Source organism: Orcinus orca, chromosome 14 (assembly GCF_937001465.1).
Source record: "Orcinus orca chromosome 14, mOrcOrc1.1, whole genome shotgun sequence".
Lineage (NCBI taxonomy): Eukaryota > Metazoa > Chordata > Mammalia > Artiodactyla > Delphinidae > Orcinus > Orcinus orca.
In genome coordinates this window covers 53512270-53536182 of record NC_064572.1, presented here as the reverse complement: position 1 = coordinate 53536182, position 23913 = coordinate 53512270, and the positions used below count along the sequence as shown (strand labels likewise).

General features: G+C 38.8%; 1 protein-coding gene across 7 annotated transcripts; it reads right to left on the bottom strand.

The window, feature by feature from the left end:
- Positions 1-554: 554 nt before the first annotated feature.
- On the bottom strand, positions 555-22696 carry LIPN (lipase family member N). 7 transcript variants are annotated; one of them, XM_033404803.2, is made up of 11 exons: positions 22532-22691; positions 21569-22078; positions 21191-21306; positions 19817-19934; positions 17278-17476; positions 15526-15635; positions 12713-12849; positions 10447-10593; positions 8928-8999; positions 8322-8393; positions 2577-5348 (listed from the first exon to the last, which is right to left on the bottom strand). In XM_033404803.2, exons 3-11 carry the CDS (start codon positions 21293-21295, stop codon positions 5115-5117), a joined length of 1194 nt encoding a protein of 397 aa, XP_033260694.1. In that variant the 5' UTR covers positions 21296-21306; positions 21569-22078; positions 22532-22691; the 3' UTR covers positions 2577-5114. The 7 variants fall into 7 exon arrangements, with proteins under 7 accessions (XP_033260697.1, XP_033260694.1, XP_033260695.1 ...); XM_033404804.2 differs by having other exon boundaries at positions 22002-22078; XM_033404806.2 differs by lacking the exon at positions 2577-5348 and adding an exon at positions 555-874 and having other exon boundaries at positions 21191-22078; positions 22532-22696.
- Positions 22697-23913: the final 1217 nt, after the last annotated feature.

Sequence of the window (23913 nt, the reverse complement as noted above, 5' to 3'; positions counted from 1 at the left end):
ATGAACAAACATACAGGTTAACAATTTGGATGGATCTCAAGGGCATGGCTTTGAGAGAAAAAGCCAACATCAAAAGGTCACACATTGCATGATTCCATTTATACAACATTATAGAGATGAAGAACAGATTAGTGGTTGCCAGGGGTTAGGTTCAAGGAGGGATGGGGGGTGATGGGAGTGGTTGTTGACTATAAATGGATAGCATGAGGGAAATTTTTGTGGTAATGGACAGCTCTATGTCTTAATTGCAATAGTGGTTACACAGCCTACACATAAGATTACACTGAACTGTACACACCCACACACACGCTTACATGCACACGTGCACACGAGTGCATATAAAACTGGTGAAATCTGAATAGACTCTGGATTGTATCAAGGTCAGTTTCATGGCTTTGAGAGTGTGCTATAGTTATGTAAGATATTACCTTTGGGGGAAACAGTGAAGAGTACGTGGCACCTCTCTATACTATTTCTGCAATTTCCCATCAATCTATATCATTTCAAATAAAAAGTTTTTAAAAAGTTAAAAGATAAGAAAGACGTCACTCCTGTCCTCTTCCTAAAATTTATTAGGAAGATAGATTTACACAAAACTCTTCCATGCGATAATTCTGGAACATAACAAAAAAGATTTATTAAGAGGCACTATTAATTTTGGAGCATGAGGTTCAGGAAAAGCTTTTCAGATATGGTGGTGTTTTGGCCAGACCTTGGAAGATGTGGGTAAGCTTCCCATGGGAGGAGAATGGGGAAGTGGTTGGAGCTGAGCAAGGCCCTTGATGGTCAAATATCTTCCTAGCTTTTGGATTAATGAGTCTCAGAAAGCCATTATTTTATTCTGGTTTCACCTCTCTGAAACTGATTACACTTCCTGAAAGACATTCACCAAAGAATTTACATTTGACATGAATTTGCATTGATTGAAATTAATGTTATCACTTACCTGTTCCATTAAAAAATATCAATGAGACGTCTAAGCTTGGGAAACTATAGTAATATAATGAGCCTGTTACGGGGTTGTGAGCATGAGTTTCTTGCTTCGCATAAATGCAAGGTTAAGACAAAAAGGAGAAACGTTGCCAAAATTTCCATAAATTTGTATTACAAAGTCTGTAGCCAAATTCCTCATCCGTGGTGGATTGCTAGACTCTATGCCTACTTGTAAGGATACTGATATTTCGGATAAAACAATGAAAATGTGTTATAATTGGCTTGCCTGGAAATCTTACACTCATCTCAATTTTTTACCAGCTTTATTGAGATACAGTTGACATTTAACATTGTGTAAGTTTAAGGTATACATTGTGATGATTTGATATGCCTATATATTGTGAAATGTTCACAAATAAGGTTAGCTAACACATCCTTCACCTCACATAATTACCATTTTGTTGCTACAGTGAGAACATTAAAGCTCTGCTCTCATATCAACTTTCAAGTGCACAACACAGTGTTGTTAACGATAGTCACCATCCATGCTGTATATTAGATCCTCAGAACTTGTTCATCTTATAATTGAAAGTTTGTACCCTTTGATCAACATCTCCCCATTCCTGCCACCCCTCAGCCCCTGGCAACCACCATTCTACTCTCTGTTTCTACGGGTTTGATGTTTTTAGATTTCACACATAAGTGAGGTCATACAGTATTTGTCTTTCTCAGTCTGACTTATGTCACTTAGTATAGTGTCCTCAAGGTCCATCCATGTCGTCACAAATGGTAGGATTTCCAAAAAGGCTGCATATTATTCCATTGTATATACATATATGCACATATATGTATGTGTGTTTGTATATATGCATACATACATACATCACGTTCTCATTACCTAAGTGTCATAGTCAATAGACACTTAGGTTGTTTCAGGTCTTGGCTATTGCAAATAATGCTGCAATGAACGTGAGTGTACAGATATTCCTTCAAGGTAGTGATTTCATTTTCTTTGGATGTTTACCCAGAAGTGGGATTGATAGATCATATGGTACTTCTATCCACTCATCTCAATTTGAAAGTTAGAGTTTGCAAAACAAAAAATTTAAAAATAAAAAACCATTTTCCCATCTCCTGCCTTAATTTTCCAAGTAATTTTAGTCTAGAGTAATGCAAGTATGACCTCTATGGTGTTCCATATACCATTTGAGCCCAGTTGTACAAGTATATGCTGCAGTGTGGGTTTTGGGATGTCAGACTTCCTGGGTTAAAACCATGACTCCTTCACTTACACAATCTTAGGCAAATTGACTTTTATGCCTCAGTTTTCTTTGTGTCTCAGTTTTCTCATCTGTAAAGACGACCATACCATAGTACTATCTCATGGGGTTATAAGTTTTAAAAGAGATATTTTAGGTAGAACTCTTAACCAAGAGTAAACTCTCAGTCTGACCTATAATCATCAATATACTTGCTATCATATGCAGAGCTAAAGTATAAAATATGTAAAAAAGCAGTAGTATTGGTAAGAGTGGGGCATTCTTCTATATGTCTCAGCTTATTGATTTAAAGTAGAAAAGCTTAAATTAAAAAAAAATTTTATGGAAATATATATAAGAGGAAAAATGCACACATTATAAATATAAAGCTTAATAATTTTTTATTGTGGTGAGAACATTTAACATGAAATTTACCCTCCTAACATGTTTTTTAAGTATACAGTACAGTATTCTTATCCATAGGCACAATGTACAGCAGCTCTCTACACTTATTCATATGGCAAACCGCAGCTTTATACCTGTGATTAATAACTCCCCATTGTCCCCTACCCCCAGCTCCTGGCAATCACCATTCTGGTCTCAGCATCTATGAGTTTAACTATTTTAGCTACCTCATGTATGTGGAATCATGCAGTAGCTGTCTTTCTGTGACTGCCTTATTTCACTTAGCATAAAGTCCTCATGTTTCATCGATGTTATTGAATATGACAGGATTTCCTTCTTTTTGAAAGCTGAATAAAATTCCATTGTGAGATATCTATATCTACATCTATATCTATATCTATATCTATCTATCAATCACATTTTTTAATCCTTTCATCTGTCGATGGACATTTAGTTTGCTTCTCTACATTGGCTATTGTGAATAGTGCTGCATTGAACATGAGAGTACTGATACCTCTTTGATATCCTGATTTCATTTCTTCTGGATAAATGCCCAGAAGTGGGATTGCTGGATTATAAAGTAGTTCTATTTTTAACTTTCTGAGGAACCTCCATACTGCTTTCTATAGAGACTGCACCATTTTGTATTCCCACTAACAATGTACAAGGGTTCCAATTTCTCCACTTCTTTGTCAACACTAGTTGTCTTTTGTTTTAATGATAATGGCCACCCTAACAGCTATGATTTGTGATTTCATGTCAACCAACGAAGTTAAAAAATATTTTCATCCAAAATTAAAATTCTACATGCTCTTTGAACCAGAATTACTGGTTCAAAGATAATTTATCCTCTAGGTATAAATGATATTTGTATAAAGTATAAACTGATGTTTGTACAATATTTTCTACAACACTGTGTGTAATTACAAAAAAATCCTAATTCATCTTAATCTCTGTTAATAATGAATTTCCATGTAACCTTTAATAGTGTTCCATATGAACTGATGGGGAATGATCTCCAAGATATACTAAGCAATCAAAGCAAGACGTGGAAAAGTATGAATAGTACAGTACATATAGGAGAAAAAACTACATGGGTATCTGTGGATCCATTAGAATATGCATGGCATAGTCTGTAGAAGGATACACAAAATATTGGTAAGAGTTATGTGTCTTTGAAGTGGAGAGTGTATGACAAGAGTTGGGAGAAAGAGGAAGACTTACTTTTTATTGTATTCCTTATTTTTGTCTTTTGAATTTTATGCCTATATATGGTAGAATGGAGTATCTTCCCCAGTTCTGCACTCCTGTATAATAGCATTGTATATCCACACTCTCTGCCATGTGGTTTGCAGCTTCACACTGCAGGTGAAGCAGACTATTCTACCCCACTGAGGTAAGGCTTGGTCATGTGATCTGAATTAGCCAAAGGCATGTGAACAAGCAGAGGTTCAAATATGCTAGCATGATCTAGCTAGCCCTTTTGTGCTCTTGGCATCTGTCATGCAAAGAACATAACCCTGAGAGCTGCTAGTTCCAGAATGAAGAGAAGATGTAGAGCAGACCTGGACCCAACCCACAGCTTTGAGCCAAACCCAGGTGATTTCAGTGTAAAATAGAATCACACCAGCCAGACTGTGGACTTGTGAGCATAAAAAAATAAACGTTTGCTGTTGTAAGCCACTGAGTTGTTTATTACAAAGCATTGTTGTAGCAGTAGCTGAATAAGACAAATCCCATAGGAGCTCTCTTAACTGACCCCCACTTAACCAGATTCTTATATTAACCAATGCCTTCTTTTCTCTCTGTAAACATATCAACCACCGTCCAATGCCTCTTAAATGTTCATAACTAGTAGGCTAATCTATTACAGCCACATCCTTCCACTCCTTCCAGTTGAGTCATATGCTTACTAAGAGTTAGTTTTTCCCCTAGCTTGTAACAGTAAAACAAACTCCTGGAATACTTTAATTTGGTTAGTTTTCCATTCTGCTAATTTTTTCATGCTTGATGTGGGTCAGGCTTGTTTCATAGCTTGTCTATAGATGACCATATGACTATTGCCCTAATTGTGATTTCAAGAAAGCCACAAGATCACAGCCACCCAAAACATATTGCCACATGACTCCCTTGACAAGGTTTATCTAGGCCAGGGGACGGGGAGTGAGTATCATTTGCATGAAACCACTATATATATTTGAAATAAGAAAGAGAAAGGCCTCTTTTAACTCCTCCCTGAAGTGTACAGTTAGCAGAGAAGAGTTTACTAGGGCTTAGATTTAAAAATAGACCTAGCCCTTGACTGAGGGGAAGATTCTAAGATTTCAGATGTGGACATTTCCGAAAGAGCAGCACAGTACAAATAATTCCTAGCTGGGATGCCGTGATAAGGGAACACCTCAGCGACAGCAACAAGGTGAAGGATGCTGGAGTAGACCTCATTGCTGATTAGTATTTTGCCCAAAGCCTCTTATGGGCTTGGAAACAACTTTTAACTGAAGAGTAGATGTATTGCAGTCAGGGAAATGACTTCATCAAATCTATGATTTTACTGTACACCCGTTGAGCAGCATCGAGGCCCCAGATGAAATCAAAGTGGTTCCAATCTGGCAATAGGTTGAAGTAATGGAGATTCCTGATTTGGGGGAGTACCCTGGTTACATCCTGGGGTGTTATAAGGACATCACTTCCACCAACCCAAATAGCAGTAGGCACTTTCATGGCAGTCAGGTCATATAGTGGGGGACGACTCTATGGAAGAGAGAGAAAGTACATTCATGAGAGGAAGCTCCTCAGAGCAACAACTGACTTCAAATAAATAGAGACTACTGAATATTTACTATGACCACAGGAAGAAAGCATGCAATGGGCTCTATATTCAAGGAGTGTGAAGGAACAAGGCAAGATGGCTAAATAAACTTTTGTAAACAAAGTAGGGTATATTCAATGCTATAAAACATTTGTCTTCTTTGAAGACAAAGAAGAAATTATTTCCAACTGGGGCTTCATATAAAGAGCAGTCATTTGAAATGACTCTTGAGGAATGGTTGGATTTTACAGACAAGGATGAAGGTGGCAGGCCTTTCCAGCAGGCAGGAATAACATGTATGCCATGGTCAGGAATGCCAAGCTGTCCAGTGTACCCAGAAAAGAAAATATGTAAGGGAATACTGTAGGGTATACGATTGGAGACAGTCAAGGTCTAAATGAAAGGCTGAAGCAGCTAGGCATCTTTCAGAAGTTTTGAAGACAAGGCAAGGTCATTTCTCAGAGCTCTGTCTTAGCATGATTGCATAGGCATCAGTTTGTGGGATGACTTGAAGAAGAAATAGGTTGGAAATGGGTCCTGAACAAAATCTAGACAAGCAGTTTGGATGACCCACATAAGGGGGTAACTGAAGCCACAGGGATGGCTAAGTTCTCCAAAGACAAAGGGGAGAGAGATTTGAAGAATTTTGGAGGAATTCTGACAATTTGAGAGCAGTGGGGGACAGAGAGTAGCCAGTCAGAGGACAAAGGGAGCAATCAAAAGGGGAAGGAAAAAAATCAGAGATGGTTATATTACGGAAGTCCAAATCAGGGGGGTGAGTTGCAAGGAGACTGTGGTAACTAACACAAGATATAGGTGAGAATAGGCAATTATATTTGGCAATTAAAAGCCACAAGCAACTTTACATAGAGTAGCTCTAATAAGAAGATGAAGACCAAAACTACATTTTCCAGGGTTCAGGAGTGAGTGGAGAAGTGGAAATACTTCTCCACTTCGCTTTTAAATATTAAAAAATGTTGATAAAAACAGAGTGATGGTAGGATGACTTGATAGAATTGATGGGTTGAGGGAAGGTTTTTTTTTTTTTGAGGGAAGGTTTTTTATTTGTTTTTCATAAGGGATAGGGATTCGTTTAAGATAATAAGAGAAGCCAGTAAGAAGATATGAGAAGAGATGGGGTCGAGGGCACAAGATCAGGATAACTTGCATAATAAGAGGACCTTCATTTTCTGAGAGTGAAAGGAAGGAGAGAATCAAGAAGACAGAGATTTTAAGATGGATTAGAGGGAAGTTAACAAATTTCATTCGTGCAACAAATAAGTATTAAGGGGCCAGTAAGTTCCACATACTCTGCCAGGTGAGACAATACTGGTGAACAAAAGAGAAGGAAATTCCTACTGTCATGAGGCTTACATGGGTTAATCCTCTTATTCTTAAAAAAACATAGAGTGGACACAGAGATTGTGCTGGGAACTTAAGGAGAAGACAAACTGTTGATACTTCTGAATGTAATGAAAATTGACTTCCAATGATCTAAAATTACAAACAAATAAAACAGGATTGGCCTGGAGTAGGGTAGGAGCAGCTAGCTAACTGTGTGTAAATTCTGAGGACATTTACACCCTCAATACTTGTCATCATGTTGTACACTTCAATCTTAAATATTTTTTGGTCAGTTTTACCTCAATAAAGCTGAACTTGACAATAATGGTCTTACGTGTGTGTGTGTTTTGTTTTATTTTTTTGTAAATGTAAACAATATGTAACATGCTCATTACAATAATGAAAAAAGACAAATGTATGTAAAATCCAAAATGAGAGCCTCCTTTTCTCTTTCATGTCCATCCACTTCACTCTTCCTTTCTTCCCCTTTTTGAAAGTTATCACTTTAACATTTGCTGTTTATTTATTTTATGGCCTTTTTCTAAGCATTTGCAAATATATGCATTTGTAAATATACATTGTCTGAGGAGCAGGAAAAAACCTTTGCGGGTAATGAAAATATTCAATATCTTGCTTGTGATGTGGCTACATGAATGAATATATTTTTCAAAACTCACTGAGTTAGACACATAAAATCAGTGAATTTTACCGTATGTAAATCACACCTTAAGCTGATTAAAAATAATAATAAAATTATATATAGCTCTCTTTGTCTTAAGGGCTAGTAGAATCATTTCTCTAATAATTCAATCCATTACTGAGAAATTGACTGGTCTGATTGACTGATTTGATGTTCAGAAACAATTTCATCAATCTATGTTTGCACTAATAGCCTTAAATATGTCAGTCTGGGAAAACATCAGAAAAACGTGCTTAGTTCATACTGAGAAGCCCAGCCCCTGACTTAGAGAAAGGAAGGTGGCAGCAGCATTGATTAAAAGTATACGAAGCCTAAATGAGTCTATAAATTTTGGTGCATAAAGTTAGAGGGAAAAAGTTGCCTTAAGATTCAACACTGCATGGGTGGAAAATTCTCTTAACTTTTACGTGTAATCCTAATTTTCTTCTGTTGCTATCAAGAAGCGTGTATTCATTTACTCTGTAAATTTTTATAAAGCAATGTTCATTATTATGCAGCCATTAAAAATAATGTTAAAAAAACCCCTCAGTAACATTGGTTATGTTTTGCTATGACTGTAAATAAAAAAGCAAGATTGAAAGTTGTGGAAAAGCAGTGATGTTGAGATTGGAATAAATGTAATAAAATATCGATACATCTACTATAGTTATCTCTGGGTGGAGGGATTATAAATGACTTAACTCCCTTAGCATATAATTCTTTTATTTCTAGATTTTCTGAAATGAATACATATTAAAACTAGACTTGAAAAAAAACTCTATCAACCAATGTGAATGAGACCTATTGCCAGCTAGGATTCTTTTTACTCTCAAATAATTTATCATTGTAAGTTTTCAAAGCCACCCTCCTGGGGTCACTCTGAATAGCTCACCTGATTGTAATGATGCATGTTCTCTGCTTCACTTCCCCAGTCATAAGCTCTGAATTCATCAGATCCGTAAAGCTGAATTAAATGTTTTATAGAAAAGTAATATTCACGGTAAGAATCATGATTGTTAACAGCAAATCTTAGAAAAGCACTGTACGCTGGGAAGAAAATAAGGCTTCGGGATGAGCAGAAAGATATAAATAAATTTTACCAGTATGAAAAACAAGGTCGACAGAAAGTGATGCAATGATCTCCTTGGTTTGAAGGAAAAGCTAGTGGAAAACCAAGCCTCATTAAGGGGAAATCAAATCGCAGGTATTTCTCTCTCTGGGGAAGGCTCAGTTCTGAGGCTCTCCCAGTTTACCTTTTGTTTCAGCTCAGGGCCTATTTTACAAGCTCTGATTTAAGATGGGGTTCATTTATGTCACCGACTTGGTCTGCCCCATCCCTTGTTCTTTCTCTTAAAATCCAGGGAAATCAAACCATAAAGATGGTGACAAGGGCAAAAAGGAAGCCAGCTGCTAAGTTTCTTAGAACAGACATGCTAACTCTGTCCTTCCCTTATATAAAGAAAATTAAGGGAATAGTTTTCCATGACAAAGACCCTACCTGTTTTATATGCAGGATGTTCTGTATTGACGATCCAGTGGGAGCATGGGACATATACACATCCATCCGGCTCTGAAGGAAAAAGGACACTTACTACAGCATTAACCACCCAATGAAAAAACTATGCCTTTCAGAAGCAGATCATAATTATGCTAAGAACTAATAAACAAATATTGCGGTTTTGAAAGTGGCAAGGAAGAATCATCTAGATAATTGCAAATTCATGTCAGGCACTTGAACGTGGGTGAACCATGGGCTGACTGGTGGCATGGGCTGCTTGAGAGCAAACTTGCATCAGCTCTGAAGCTGTAGGATAATTTCCTTATTTTGAAGCAGAAGCAACAATGGACATCACGGAGCAAAGCAACCAAGAAAGGTACTCTGTGCAAGTGTGTGTGTGGGGGAGCTGGGTGTGTGTGTGTGTGTACAGATGTGATGGTCACAGATCAATAGATCAAAAATCCTGGAGTTCAGGACCTAACTTTGTTAATGATAAGCTTTGTGACTTTGAGCAAGTTATTTATCATCTCTGAGTTTCTGTATTTTCATCTATTAAATGGACATGCTAAAAATCATACTACAGTTTGCTGTGCTCTTGTAAGGATAAAATAAAATACTACAAAAAAAAAGCTAAAAATCAGTCACTTCCATGTGTACTGTACTTTAGTCTTCATAAATATAATAGAGATGAAAATTGTAGACATAAAATAGTACTGATAATTGTATGTCTTAGAATATAATGGAACAAATCAAGGAAACTATTAAAAATCTTTACTTTTGAAGAAGCAGGCTTTGAACAATTGTTCCTCAAGGTTTTTGGTCTAACACAACTTATCCTCTTGAAGAATGGGGGTAGGGTGGCTGGCCAAGAAAAGCTATTTTGGAACTAGCTTCACTGTAACAGTCTCACTGGCTGCCATCTGGAATATGACAGAGATAACTACTCAACCACACGGGTCTGTAGTCTGAACTCCTCGTCCTCCTTAAATTCTCAGCAACAGGAATCAAGGAGTTGATGAAACAGGACTTCTGCTCTTTCATAGGAAAGGGATTACACTCCATTCCATTCTGTCTTGTATGTTCCAAGTTAAATGATGAATTTTATTTGAGGTTAAATTCACACAACAAGTGAAGGCATACATGGAATAAATTTAATGCTTGTATGTACTTGTTTTCTATGATTTTATTTTATTTTTTAATGCACTGTGTTGTACTGAAATAAAATCAAGTTGACTGTAGTAAGTGGTAGCTGATTGTGAACATGTGAAACCACTACCTATTGTGGAACAACTATTTTCTTAAATTTGGCCAGGTATGAAAAGATGAAGCTGCCTATTGTCTTCCTCAGTCTTCACAGTCATGGTCCATTGAATATCTAATCTTCTATGCATAGCAAATCTCTGCCCTTAAGTTTAGAATACCACATTAATTTATGTAGTATAATAGATACATCAAAATTAATCAAAGAAAAGCTGGAATTTCTAAAAGCGTCGAATGGCCCCAGAATCATTATACATACCACGTTCACATTTTTCATGTTGAATCCGGCCCATAAAGACATAAATTCAATACATATCACCCATAATATTTTATTGTTGCAGATTTTGGTAGAAGGTGACTTGCCTGTTTTATCTCCTAAAAAGAAACCTTTGGTACCAAAAATCCTCTGTAAAAATAAAAAATAATTATTCTTTTGAGGACCATTTTCAGACTTCTTGACATTCCCTTCATCCCAGGAATGAGAATTCTCGGGGCTCTACTTATATTTTTATATTTATTTGCTGTTTTGGTCAAGGAGACCAAGTCATTCAGGAAAAGTTACTATTTATGAATCGGTCTCCACCCAGCTAATATCATCAAACATAATTTACAAGGAGACTGCAGTAAGGACCCTCAACCTCAAATTAGCTAATTTCTCCACAGTGAAGCTCTCCCACATTCTGTCCAATCAGCGATTGCCTATATTTCTCATTAAATGGCAAGAAAGGTAGAGCAGTTTCTCCTTAAGGTCAAATATTGCCTTGAATAGGAAGGAAAAGAAGGGTTTTCCCCTATTACCCGTGTACACATCACGTTTCTGGTAGTGTTCCAGAGTAGCCAGCTTTTATGCTGAAAGGTAGAGGATGGAGTACTGAAGGGAGGGTGCCACTGGACAGAAAAAAAAATGATGTCTTGGGAGGCAGCGTAGTTAAAACTTCTAGGGCTTTTGGAAAAGCAAGCTTGGGTGGGCATCTCTGACGGGAGGACTGGAGCTTCTAGGGGCAATGGATATTATGAAATGGTGGGTGGGCCAGAGAATGGGACTTAAAGTGGCGGGAAGTTTGACAGTAGAGGATAAGAAACTGAGATAAGTCAGGGACAATATGTGCCTCAGACCCGACCTATGTAGGCAAAGCCACACATATGCAAAACTGGTGTATTTAGAAATAGATGTGTCTATCTCTGAATTTAATTCAACTAATTTGTCTGCTCAACTCTGCCCAAATGTAGTAAACATCCAAAACTAACTGATGTCAGCACACTTTAAAATAGAACTATCACCTCCTAGAGAACGGACTTGAGGTTATGGGGAGGGGGAAGGGTGAGCTGTGACAGGGCGAGAGAGAGTCATGGGCATATACACACTAACAAACGTAGTAAGGTAGATAGCTAGTGGGAAGCAGCCGCATGGCACAGGGATATTGGCTCGGTGCTTTGTGACAGCCTGGAGGGGTGGGATAGGGAGGGTGGGAGGGAGGGAGACGCAAGAGGGGAGACATATGGGAACATATGTTTATGTATGACTGATTCACTTTGTTATAAAGCAGAAACTAACACACCATTGTAAAGCAATTATACCCCAATAAAGATGTTAAAAAAAAAAAAATAGAACTATCAACGACAAAAAAGGGAAGTTATATCACTTGAGCTTACTAAACAATACCAAAAAACTACTATCAAACCAATCATTAGGCCTCATGGAAGTTCTTCCTTGTGTTAGCTCACAAATACTTTTTTTCCCATTTCTACCTCTTCACCTCAGACCAGGACCTCACTATATATATGAATTATTGTGATACCCTAATTGGTCTCCTTGACTTCATTTTGGTCAAAATTTATTCTATCCTTCTCTCCAAATTTGAGGGGCAATCTTGATAAAATACTGTGTTCATTGTGGCAATGACCTTTTTAGAGAAACAAAAAGCAAACAGAAAAAAACTTTCAAAGAATAAAATCCCAAACTCACAATTGACCATCAACTACTTTTCCAACCATTGGAAAATAACCAATAAATACTTGAATGAATAATTCAGCTGTAAGACATTTACTCTTTGGAATCTTAGCTTTAGTAAATTAGAGCAAGCTCCCATATGGGAAGGGTTATATTATTCAGGCTTTTCTAACATCAAAGTCAGGGATATCAGTGATCCCATGTAACTTGGAAAATGTCTTCCATTTGGGCACTGTGAATTCACTGACATGCCCAGGGGAATAAGAATGGAACAAGGAAACTTGTGAGTAGATCTTAAACTGACACGGCAGTCAGCTCAGTTAGAAATTCTGATTTATACTCAGGTCTGTTAATAACTGAGTATATAGTGAATTGCATATGGGAGCTGTAGACATTGTGGCATAGACAAACACACACAAGGACACATCCACTCCAAGCACATGATCCCAGAGTCTGGTTTCTACAGATTTCATCTAAATGTGCTACTTTTGTTTCATAATAGATTTTAAAAGAATAAGGATCTATCATCCAAAAGGAGATCCTCATATACTTTTTGGCACAAGGAAGAGCCTACCTTGACTGAGGAACTTGGAAGTAGGAAAAAACTGGTAAAAATGCCCGTGGGGTATTTGAATGAGATCACAGGACTCAAGGCAAAATTCATTTTGATTCTTTGTGCCAGTTCAGGCATGGTGGCAAAGGCTGCAAACCCTGAGAGAACAGGAGACAAGACGATCTTGTAAAAATTAGAAGTATTTAGGCAATGTTTCTACTAACAAAAGTGGGACTCTGCTTTGTCATTTTTATCCTTTTACTGCACTCATCTTGGAGATGAATTGGGAAACTCTTCTAAGTTATCCTGCAGAGTTAATCTGCCTTCAGCCCTCTCTGCTCTCAAGTCTCCATTTTTCTCTTATTCTGGACAATTTAACTGGGTTGGGGAAAGTGAAGGATACGTTGCTGAAGCAACTCCTGCCGAGTAAACTGGGGACACCTTCACTTCCCAAGCGTGGGGTAAGTGCTGGCAGTATTGTCACTTTACCACCAACTCTGAGATGTCAGAGTGAGTCACAGAGCCTGTAGAAATAATCAGTTTGTGGGAGGTGAATCAATCAGCTCTTTCTGCACTATCGTCCAGTTATCCCACAGTTTTTCTTTCTCACAGTTGATGAGATTTCATTGCTCTCAGTGCTTCATTGGATGCTTACCAAAACCTCTGGAATCTTCCCCGCATCCGAAAGGGAACGGGCTTTCCCTCAGTCCACCATGGTCCCAGTAAGGACCATATGTCTCCACTTGCTCTGACTGTTCAGGAATAGCATTGCATCCATATCCAGCACTATGAGGATGAGGGTGGGGGTCAGCCTCACACACGAAAGGCTATGTGGAGGATCTCCGTGTTTGGGATCCCCGAGGTACTTTCCTGGGCCCCCCTCCACTGTGTGTGTGTGTGTGTGCGTGTGTGTGTGTGTGTGTGTGTGTGTGTACGTAGCCATAGCAGGGGTTTTTTTCTTCTGAACTTCTTGTTGAAATATTGAAACTGTCTTAGCCAGAAAAGGAACTGGCTGAGTAATTGATACAAAGACTGAAACAGGCATAATTGTTCCCCCAGAAGATGTCTAGAAATGTGTGGAGGTGAGTTTTTTTGTTTGTTTGTTTGTTTGTTTTTGCGGTACGCGGGCCTCTCACTGCTGTGACCTCTCCCGTTGCGGAGCACAGGCTGCGGACGCGCAGGCTCAGCGGCCGTGGCTCACGGGGCCCAGCCGCTCCGCGGCATGTGGGATCTTCCCAGACCGGGGCACGAACCCGTGTCCCCTGCATCAGCAGTTGGACTCTCAACCACTGCGCCACCAGGGAAGCCCTGGAGGTGAGTTTTTGATTGCCATGCTGACTGGGGGAGCCCAAGTGTTATTTAAGGGGCTAGGACCTGGCTTGTTAAATGTCCTATAGAGAGTGGGTCCTTCCCACATAACAAAAATTTCTCTGCTCAAAAGGCAAATAGCGCTCACTGAAAAATGTCATGCCCTAAATGCAACGCAGGGCCCTGATGATGAAATTTACCGTTTTCTCTGCTAATCAGATATGAGAGCATATCTGAGTCCTCTCCACTTTTCTAGACGCCACTCAAGTCATCCTTCTCCCTGCAGTTTCTCCACGGCGCCCAAGCACCCCGTCGGTGAAGGCAGAGTGACCTGGTTTGAATTAATGTGCCACCGTTTATGTATTAAGAGACCTTGAAGGAGCCACTTAATTTCTTTGAACTTCTGTTTCCTTTTCTATGAGATGGAAATAATAATGGTAGGATTGTTCTGAAGCTTAGACAGAGATTGTAGGAAAGGTCCTGAACAGAGGACCCTAAACATAGTAAAGGTTCCTAAGTGTTAGCTATTATGGTGTAATTATTTTCCTGTTAGTGACAGTTTTTTGGGGGGTGGGGTTGGGTCCCCTTATTAGTTCTTTGATCCTCTTTTAGTGTATTCGCTCTCATGTTCACTGCCTAGTCTAAATTTGTAAGCTGCCTATCAGTACAAAGCACTGGTAAACACCTATTTGCTCTTGATGATAATGGTGATAATAAGACTACTGTAGGAATATTTATTGTCTCTTGCACAGTTTCACCCAAACTAAAATACTGCATTTTCATATAACCCAGTCTCTTAAAACTGGAAACTTTAATGGAAGATTACTAACAAATTTATATTTTTAATAGTATGGGTTCCTTTAAATTTTTATGTGGAGCTAGACTATTGATTTCTTAGAAAAAAATCTAGGAACCACACATTCAAAGTACATTTCCTGGACTTTAAAAAAAATCTATATAGTGCTTACAATTAATTGCTACTCCATAAATATTAAATCATACACTAAACGGATAAGCCCAGTTGATTTACTGTAGTAAGCTTATGTGGTCTGATTCACAAACAAAATGTTACCACATCTTTTCAATTTGTTCAAATATGAGTATAAGCCTCTCTTTTTTATTTTTTAAAATTCCATGTGGGTTGTGAGGAAGGTATGATTGATGCATAGTTAACGTTCTTCAAGGATATTTCATGGCATTTGGCTTTACTTTTTCAGCTTGGAGGTGATCTAGAGACTTACCCTTTGGAAATACCTGTTTGGATTTTGAGCACACATTATTCCTGGGAAATTACGTCACCATTACAAATGTGTTGCGGTGACCGGAAATAGATGAAAGGCTCATCCTACATACTCACAGTCTCTGGAATTCAGGTTCACAGCCACTTAGGGAACTAGGGTTATGTGCCCAACACAGGACAGAGAATTAAGGACACTGTAAATGTAAAACAGTTACTCTGTTCCAATTCAAAGGTGAACTTTTGCATGGCTCTGACCCTTGTAAAGTGTTGACCCTTGTAAACATACCTATTGTAGTACCAAGTGAATGTCCAATGAAATACAACTTCTCTTGACCAGTTTTGTTTACAATGAAGTCTATTATTCCTGGGAGATCGTATTTGGCCATTTCATCAAAGCTGAAAAATAAAACAGGGACTTATAAATATTCCCAACTAAGTTCAAAACTCAGAGCACTTGCTTGTTTATTTTTTACACACAGAATTCTGTGCTGTCCACTTACATGGTTTGTATTTCATTATTTATTCATTTACACATAGGCTATTGTAGCTTTTCTTTGCTGCACTTATATGTGTTACTTTCTATTAACAGGAATGATTTTGAGACTTGTGTAAACTACATTATCTGAAGTTTAATCTTGTCATTCTTCCTTTTCGTTCCCTTCTCTTGCATTTCTTTTGCTGTCCTTTCCCTACCTGGTTTGCATGCCTCTACTTCAGTCTCCGCCAGGGAACTTCAAGACTCTTAGGGCCACTTAATACCCGGCTTTGGAAACAGAACTGGTTGTAAATCATGATTCTACCATGTACTAGCTGAGTAACTTTTCATAAGTTACTTAAATGCTCTGAGCTTAAGTTTCCTTATCTGTGAAATGAACATGATAATACTATACGGCAGGGCTGCTATAGGGGTTGGAGAGTATTAAAGGAATGACTCTGGCTGCTATCAGACACTCAGTCAGATGTTACTATTATTAATATTTCTGTCCATATAGAGATATATTCAATATATACCAAAATCCTATAGTACCAGTTCGACCAACATTAATGCAAGAGAACAAAAAAGGCCTAAGTAACATATAGTAGAATTCAGTACCTCAGGAACTAAGGGCCTGCTTATTAGAAGAACATGAGAGGAAATATAGATTGGTACTCACCAGTATAAGAGAACGGTTGTGATGCCTTATAGTAAATAAACTCCAAGCTCCCAGCTGAGGACCAACCGCACAAAATATTTCCCAATGCTTGCCCTGGGGCAAAAGGTCGGACCCTAACGATTTCATCTATTCTTTCTTTCCTTCCACCTTGTCAGTGGGCACTGAATATTTCATTAACGTGGTTTTGCTCTAGCAGCAGGCTTTAAACCAACAGGGAGTTTAAGCCTGAGAAAGGATGTCCACTGTTGGCATCAGCCTGTCCTTTGGTGACAGCAGAAAACACTTTCATTAAAAGAAGCCGTCAGCATATCAAAAGATTCTTTTCTCTTGCCTATTAACAAGGTTAACAAGGTTTTGTTTTCCTGAAAATGGTATTCTATACATGCTCGACCACAGTTTCTGTAGGTAAAATATGGCACTGATACACATCTTCTTTGCAAAACTGATTGGCTGTCCAAGAGAAAAAACTTGTAATAGCATCACTAGGATAAACATAAGCTTCATGAGGGCAGAGACTTTGTCCACTCTTGAATGCTCAGGGCCTAGAACAGTGCATAGAGTAGGCACTCAATAAACACTGGTTGAATGAGTGCATACTCTGGTCACAGGAATTTCCTAAGCTGTCCCTTGGGACATACTTATAATGTATAGTATTGGATAGAATTGTATGTTAAAATGACCCTGTTGAGATGATATAATTCGTTTGTGGGAGAATCAATGGAAATCAGAGCTTCTTGCTGTTTATTTCCTTCGAGATGTTAATAGAAATTACGAGGAGCTGTGTGACTCCAAGTATCATGCATTATTGTTAATACCACCCACACTATTATATTTAAAGGACTTGTCTCAAATTGCCTTCGTGAGCTTTCATAGATATAGTTTACCTAAAGGCCCAGAATTCCTCTTCATTCACTGAGAGTGTTTTGTGTCTCCTTGACCAAGTGTTGCCCCGACTGTTTCCCATCCATACATCGTAACCTGCATCTGCTAGAAGGAATCCAAGGCTGCCATTGGCGTAATTCTCAAGCCAGGAGGCACTGTCTGCAAACAGAGCATGCTGCAAGTATACAACTGGCTGGGCACCTGGAAGGAGGGAGGAAGGAAGAGAGAGAAATTTATAATAAATAGAGCATCTCGGGAACATGATAGAAACACACACACACACACACACACACACACACACACACACACACACTGGGAAAAGCAAAAACCAAAAACAGCATTCACTTTTCCCCTTGTCATTAGTGTAGAGTGTTGTAATCACAGAACAAGTTTTTTGAGCACATACTTTGTACCTGGTGTTACGCTGATTGGTTGACATGCATGAGCTTATTAAATTCTTACAATAACTCTATAAAGTAGGTCCTACTTTGAGGATCCTCATTTTATACATGTGGAGACTTAAGGTAGTTAAGTAACTTTCCTAAGGGGTCATTCAGCTAATAAGGTACATGGGTAGGACTCAAGCCTGGTTTTGTTTCGTGCCAAAGCGTGTGCTTGTAACTGCTCTGCACTATGTATTCACTTTTACATGTATCTCCTGGGTTTGACTTACAGAGAGATGAAGATGCTCATGTTTGATGGAGTCTTATGCCTCCTCCAGGAGGAGCGGGAGGTGAGCATAAATGTACAATGACTATTTCCTCACCAAACTTCCAGTCAAACCCCCAGCCTCTGCCCCCTGAAGAGTATTTGAAAACTATAGCAGTAAAATCAGCTCAACGCCCTCTTGTGAACTCTCAAGTTTCTGAGGAAAAGAACCAGGACAGAAGATTCTATAACTTAGTAGTTAAGAGCACAGGCTCTGGAGTCCGGCTTTCTGGGTTTGAATTCTGGTTCTGTCATTTGCCATTTGTGTGACTTGAAGCCTATTACATAACCTGTTTTACCTCAGTTTCATGATCTGTAAAATGGTAACTCTTAATAGTGCCAACTTCATAGGGTTTCTGGGAGGTTTAATTCATTTAATTCATTTAAAGCATTTAGAAAGATACACCTAATAAATGTCTTTTAACTCCAAATCTTCCCCAAATTCTCCCTCCTTAAGTAAAGCCTTTCTTGTAAAAGTTTTCTCCTTTTATGTTTCATAGCACCTCCCTACCCCACCCCTCGCCATGCCTAATATTGCAAGATTTAGCGAAAACCAAAACAAAGATAAACAAAACAACCCAGGATGCCCTGTTAAATTTGAATTTCAGATTAACAATGAATAACTTTGTCATATAAGTATATCATAAAGTGAGATTTACATGAAAAACTCATCTGCTGTTTATCAGAAATTCAACTTTAACTGGGCATCTCATATTTTAGATAGTAATCCTACCCATGTCCCACTCGCAGTTTTTCTTGTGAAACTCTTGAATTCTTGAACTACATGACTTTAGCTGCCTCTGAATGTGGATGGGAGATGAGATGATTCATGGGGGGGGATGAGATGATTCATGGTAAATGGTCTCATTTACCATGAATCATCTCATGGTAAATGATTTGGTAGGTAAAGGCCACTGGGCCTTTGCAGATATTTTGCTTGCTCTTCTCTCTCCCTCCTCAGGGACTTTGCAGTTATATTTCACCCCCCCCCCATTTTTTTTTTTTTTTTTTTTTTTTGCGGTACGCAGGCCTCTCACTGCTGTGGCCTCTCCCGCCGCGGAGCACAGGCTCCGGACATGCAGGCTCAGCAGCCGTGGCTCACGGGCCCAGCAGCTCGGCGGCACGCAGGATCCTCCCGGACCGGGGCACGAACCCACGTCCCCTGCATCGGCAGGCAGACTCTCAACCACTGCGCCACCAGGGAAGCCCTATATTTCCCCTTTTAAAGAGTGTAATTTGTCTGCTTTTGCATGGCTCGTTCCTCATTCTAGAATGGAGCCTTAGTAACCCCATGCTCTTTCATTGCATAAACTGTCTGTTCGTCAGGTCAAAGCATACATGAATGTTAAAGTTTTCCTTCCTGGAAAAAGTTTCAGAAATGCCACTGTCATTTAATTGGGTTTTTTTAATCCTGCAGAGGGAGGCCTGTTGATTCTAGAGGGGGCAGGAGAGACTCTTTTGGGATACCCTGCAGCCAGCTTCATACAACCCAGCCAATCTCTTTCCAACAGTGAGGAAATCCACTATTCGGAATACAGCAATTTTCCACATGAGAAATCAGTAATGAGCTAACAAAATGTAGGCTCCACCTCTGCATTTACTCCCTAAGAAGAAAGCCTGATGGCAGTCAAGAAGATCAGTCTTGCTCTTTGTAATTGTAGGTTCTTGCCTGTCTTCAGAGAATTGGAAAAGAATGAGACTCCCTGTTAACAATGTAAAGACTAATCCAAAATTCAAACCAATTTTGATAAATCAGTCATTGTCTTAATGAACAGCCAGCAATAAACTTTAGTCATATGCAATTCTCCTTCTCAGGAGAGACACATCTTCCACCTGTGCTCCTATTGTCTCTTCGTCCATGGGGGATTCTGTTGACACTGAGTATGTACCCATCTTGAGTGGTGACTTCGTACTCCTCACTGGGGTAGCCATTGTAGGTGATGATTTCACTCTGCCCAGTAAAAATATGAGCGTTAGCTAAACATCTTCTCTAAAGGTTATCGAAAGGAACTAGAAAAAAGCAACTAGTGTGTGCTTTTTGGGGCAAATTATCTGAAATCTGTAGCCCCAGGTAACTGTAAAATTAATTTACTGCATAAAGTCTTGATAGAAAAATAAGTAGACTATTAGAAAATGTCTGCTAGTGTAAATTTTTGGGGGGGTTGGAGATAATATCTAGCATTGACCCACTCTTCTGACAAAACTATATTCTCAAGTCATTTGTCTTTTTTTTTTAAAGTATATATATATATATTTGATTGAAGTATAGTTGATTTACAAAGTTGTGTTAGTTTCTGGTGTATAGCAAAGTAATTCAGTTTTATATATATATATACACACACATATATGTATTATATATATTCTTTTTCATATTCTTTCCATTATGGTTTATTACAGGATATTGAATATAGTTCCCTGTGCTAGACAATAGAACCTTGTTGTTTATCCATTCTATATGTAATAGTTTGCATCTGCTAGTCCCAAACCCTCCCCTGCCCCACCCCCCAGCAACCACAAGTCTGTTCTCTACGTCTGTGAGTTTGTTTCTGTTTTGTAGATAAGTTCATTTGTGTCATATTTTAGATTCCACATATAAGTGACATCATATGGTATTTGTCCTTCTCTTTCTGACTTACTTCACTTAGTATGATAATCTCTATGTCCATCAATGTAGCTGCAAATGGCATTATTTTATTCTTTTTTATGGCTGAGTAAAATTCCATTGTGTGTGTGTGTGTGTGTGTATACCACTTTTTTTAAACTTTTTGTTTTATATTGGAGTACAGTTGATTAACAATGTTGTGTTCATTTCAGGTATAGGACAAAGTGATTAAGTTATACATATATATGTGTCAACTGTCTTTTGAGACCCCTCTTGGTTTAAAGATAATAAAACCATAGTCCAGTAGAGGGCAGTCCTATATATCATCCAGAGGGCTTAAAATAGAAATTCTTAATATTCTTAAAAATGTAAATTCAAAAGAGGAAGTTATCTATAAAAAATATAATTCTGCTTTATATTGCTAGAAAGTATTACTTATTCAGCCAAAAAAGAAGATCTACCTAGCTTAACTCTTGGAGAACTGTTAAAAATCACCATGTTTTATGTTTTCTTATCAGAGATTTTTCTGCCATACAGGAGCTTTAATATCTCACAATCAATTAATCTGCTTTATTTGATGGTCTTGGGAATTTTCCATCACTTACAATATTCATCCACACTTCAGGATTTGCTTCTTTCTCCAAATTAAAGAATCCGCCAGCATTTAAAGTTCCACAAATCAAATAGGTTGTTGTTAGAAACAGCCACATCACGCGAATGCCTGGCGTAAAACATTTAATAACCACAGATTAATGTCATATGTCAAAGCAGATTCACGAAATTAAAATAGAGAAAGCTGAGACAGCGCGGAAGGGAGCAAATACAGTGAGCTAACTCCGAGCACTATTCATCTATTTTTTTCACATAGAAATTGCCCTGACATAGTCCACTTCCAGAAATGAAATGAATTCAATCTAGTATGAAGCCTTATTTTTTGTTTTATTTTAATCCAATCTTTTCAATTAATTTAAATCTTTGCTCACCTGTGAGTTGTCAGAACACATGAAGATTCAGAGGACAAATTTCCATACCATGGCAAAGCTAAAAGTGGAGTTATCCTCTAGTCTCATCCAGCAACCCACCAAAAAAACAAGAGCCATGAACAAGGAAGCTTCAGACAGGCTTATGATCAGTTTTAAGTGATGTGATTATTTTTCTTGTGGACACCCAAAGGCAAATTTGGCACATTTAAATGTGCAGTGTCTCTTCCTTGGCATGGCTTAAAAGCATGTCTCCTCAAACCAGCCTGACCATAATCTCCAGGCAGATTACTCATCATAGGGGAGTTGCAGTCCAATGCCCTGAGTTCGAAGTCCAGCCTCACCATGAACAAGATTTCTGACCTTGGGTAAGTTATTCAGTAGCTTTGTCTCCTGGTTTTCTCGCTGGTAGCATTAGGATAATAATGTAACTTACCTTACAGGGCTGTAGGGAGGATTAAGTGACACACAAAGCACTAAGCCCAGTGTGAGTTTTCACTATTTTTTTAAAATCTAAGAATGAACAAGAGAATAACATCAGAGAGGCTTTACTGTAACAAATTAATGACAGACTTCTAGAAATTCAGAATTTACTTTTGAAGTTAAATAGCTTTCCATAAATTTGCTATCTGGATGAAGACGATTTTACTTTTGTAAATGTTATATAATTAAAAACATTTAGAAACTAATAACTATTTAGGGCTTAGCTTGTGTCAGACACTATTCTAAATGCTTCACATTGTGTTATTTAAACCTCAGAGAAATGCCATAAAGCAGCTACTGTTATCATTCTCGTTTTTGTCAATGAAATTAACAATGGCTTAGAGAGATGAAAGATCTGCCCAAGGTTACAGAACAGAGAGGTGACAGAACTAGGACAGGAACAAAGGCAGCCTCAGCACAGAGCCCTTACACCTGGCTACCACTCCCAACCTGTCTCCCGATTGTGATAAATTTTGGTCTTACCTAGTTATGTGAGCTTCCCTTGTTCCTGAGGACTCTTAGTGATGAAGAACTTCTGAACTTTTGCATGTGACAAATGAAGAATGAGATACGATTGCAGTTAGAAACCAGAGACATGAGAGACAGGAAGCCCATGGAAGTGAAGAAACCCTGGACAGTGACACATGCCCAGGGACAAATAACCAGTCTGACTGAATCCTCCACGTTTCCACTGAGCGTCTGTCACCGTTGGGAGGGTTCAGCCACATTTTCAAAACAAGGTGTCAAAAGTGGAAGTATGTACTCAGTATCCTAAGACAAAATCAGACTTAACAATATCTATCTTCTCAACACCAGAGTTCATTATTAGAGTCGACTGAAGCAATGTTTGTGAAACTACTGATGTCAACCATGTAATGTGCAGGAAAGTGATTGATTATAACTCCGTTGAGAAGTTGAGGCCAGCCTGACTCACTTTTGAGGCCAAAAAGGGTTTGGAACTAGTAGAGGAAACAAAATCCTTAGGCCATAGGGATTCGACCTGCTGTTAACTTTGGCATAGAGACCTGAGGAGAATGAAGACATTTTAGCTCTAAATGTTGCCAACAAATTCTGGCTCCCTGTGCACTGATGCCGAATAGAAATATGGAGACAGAGATTTGGAGGATAAGAAATAGAGAGGCTTTTTATTTTCCTTGCCAGGCAAAGGGAAGACACAGTAGGCTAGCACCTCAAGAACTGTGCCCCCTTTTCCTGAGGAATTACAGGGATTCTTATAGGGAAGTTTTCAGTCCGAAGTGAGTGATAAAGATCAAAATGGTGAACGTCTAGCAGTCTTCTTCTTGCATTATTTCAAAACAGTCACTGCTGGAGTCGGGCAACCCAGTAATTGGGTCCGGTAGTCTCTGGATTAACAGTCTGCGACCTCCTTTCTGAAATGCAAACAGCTACAAGGGGTGATTTGCTACAAGAGATTACAGGGGGAGCAAATACCAGGGGCAGAATGCAAATTGCCTAAATTACACAGGATTAGAGGTGACAGGTTAGCTTTGTGAAGGACAAATCTAACTACAGACGCTACAGATTAGTAACAGTTAAAACTAGGATTGATTAACTCAGGCCAGTTTATGTTTCTTCTCTAGCCTGTTCACTGGTCCCTTTATTTTCCTTGTTCTCAGGAGAGGGAAAACTTCATTTCTATTTTTTGCTGCAACATAAGCTCCACCAGAAATACTGGATAATGGAGGCAGAAATGCCACCATTTTCTCCTTCACAATTTTTTTGCGGTACGCGGGCTTCTCACTGTTGTGGCCTCTCCCATTGCGGAGCACAGGCTCCAGACGCGCAGGCTCAGCGGCCATGGCCCGCGGGCCCAGCCGCTCTGCGGCATGTGGGATCCTCCTGGA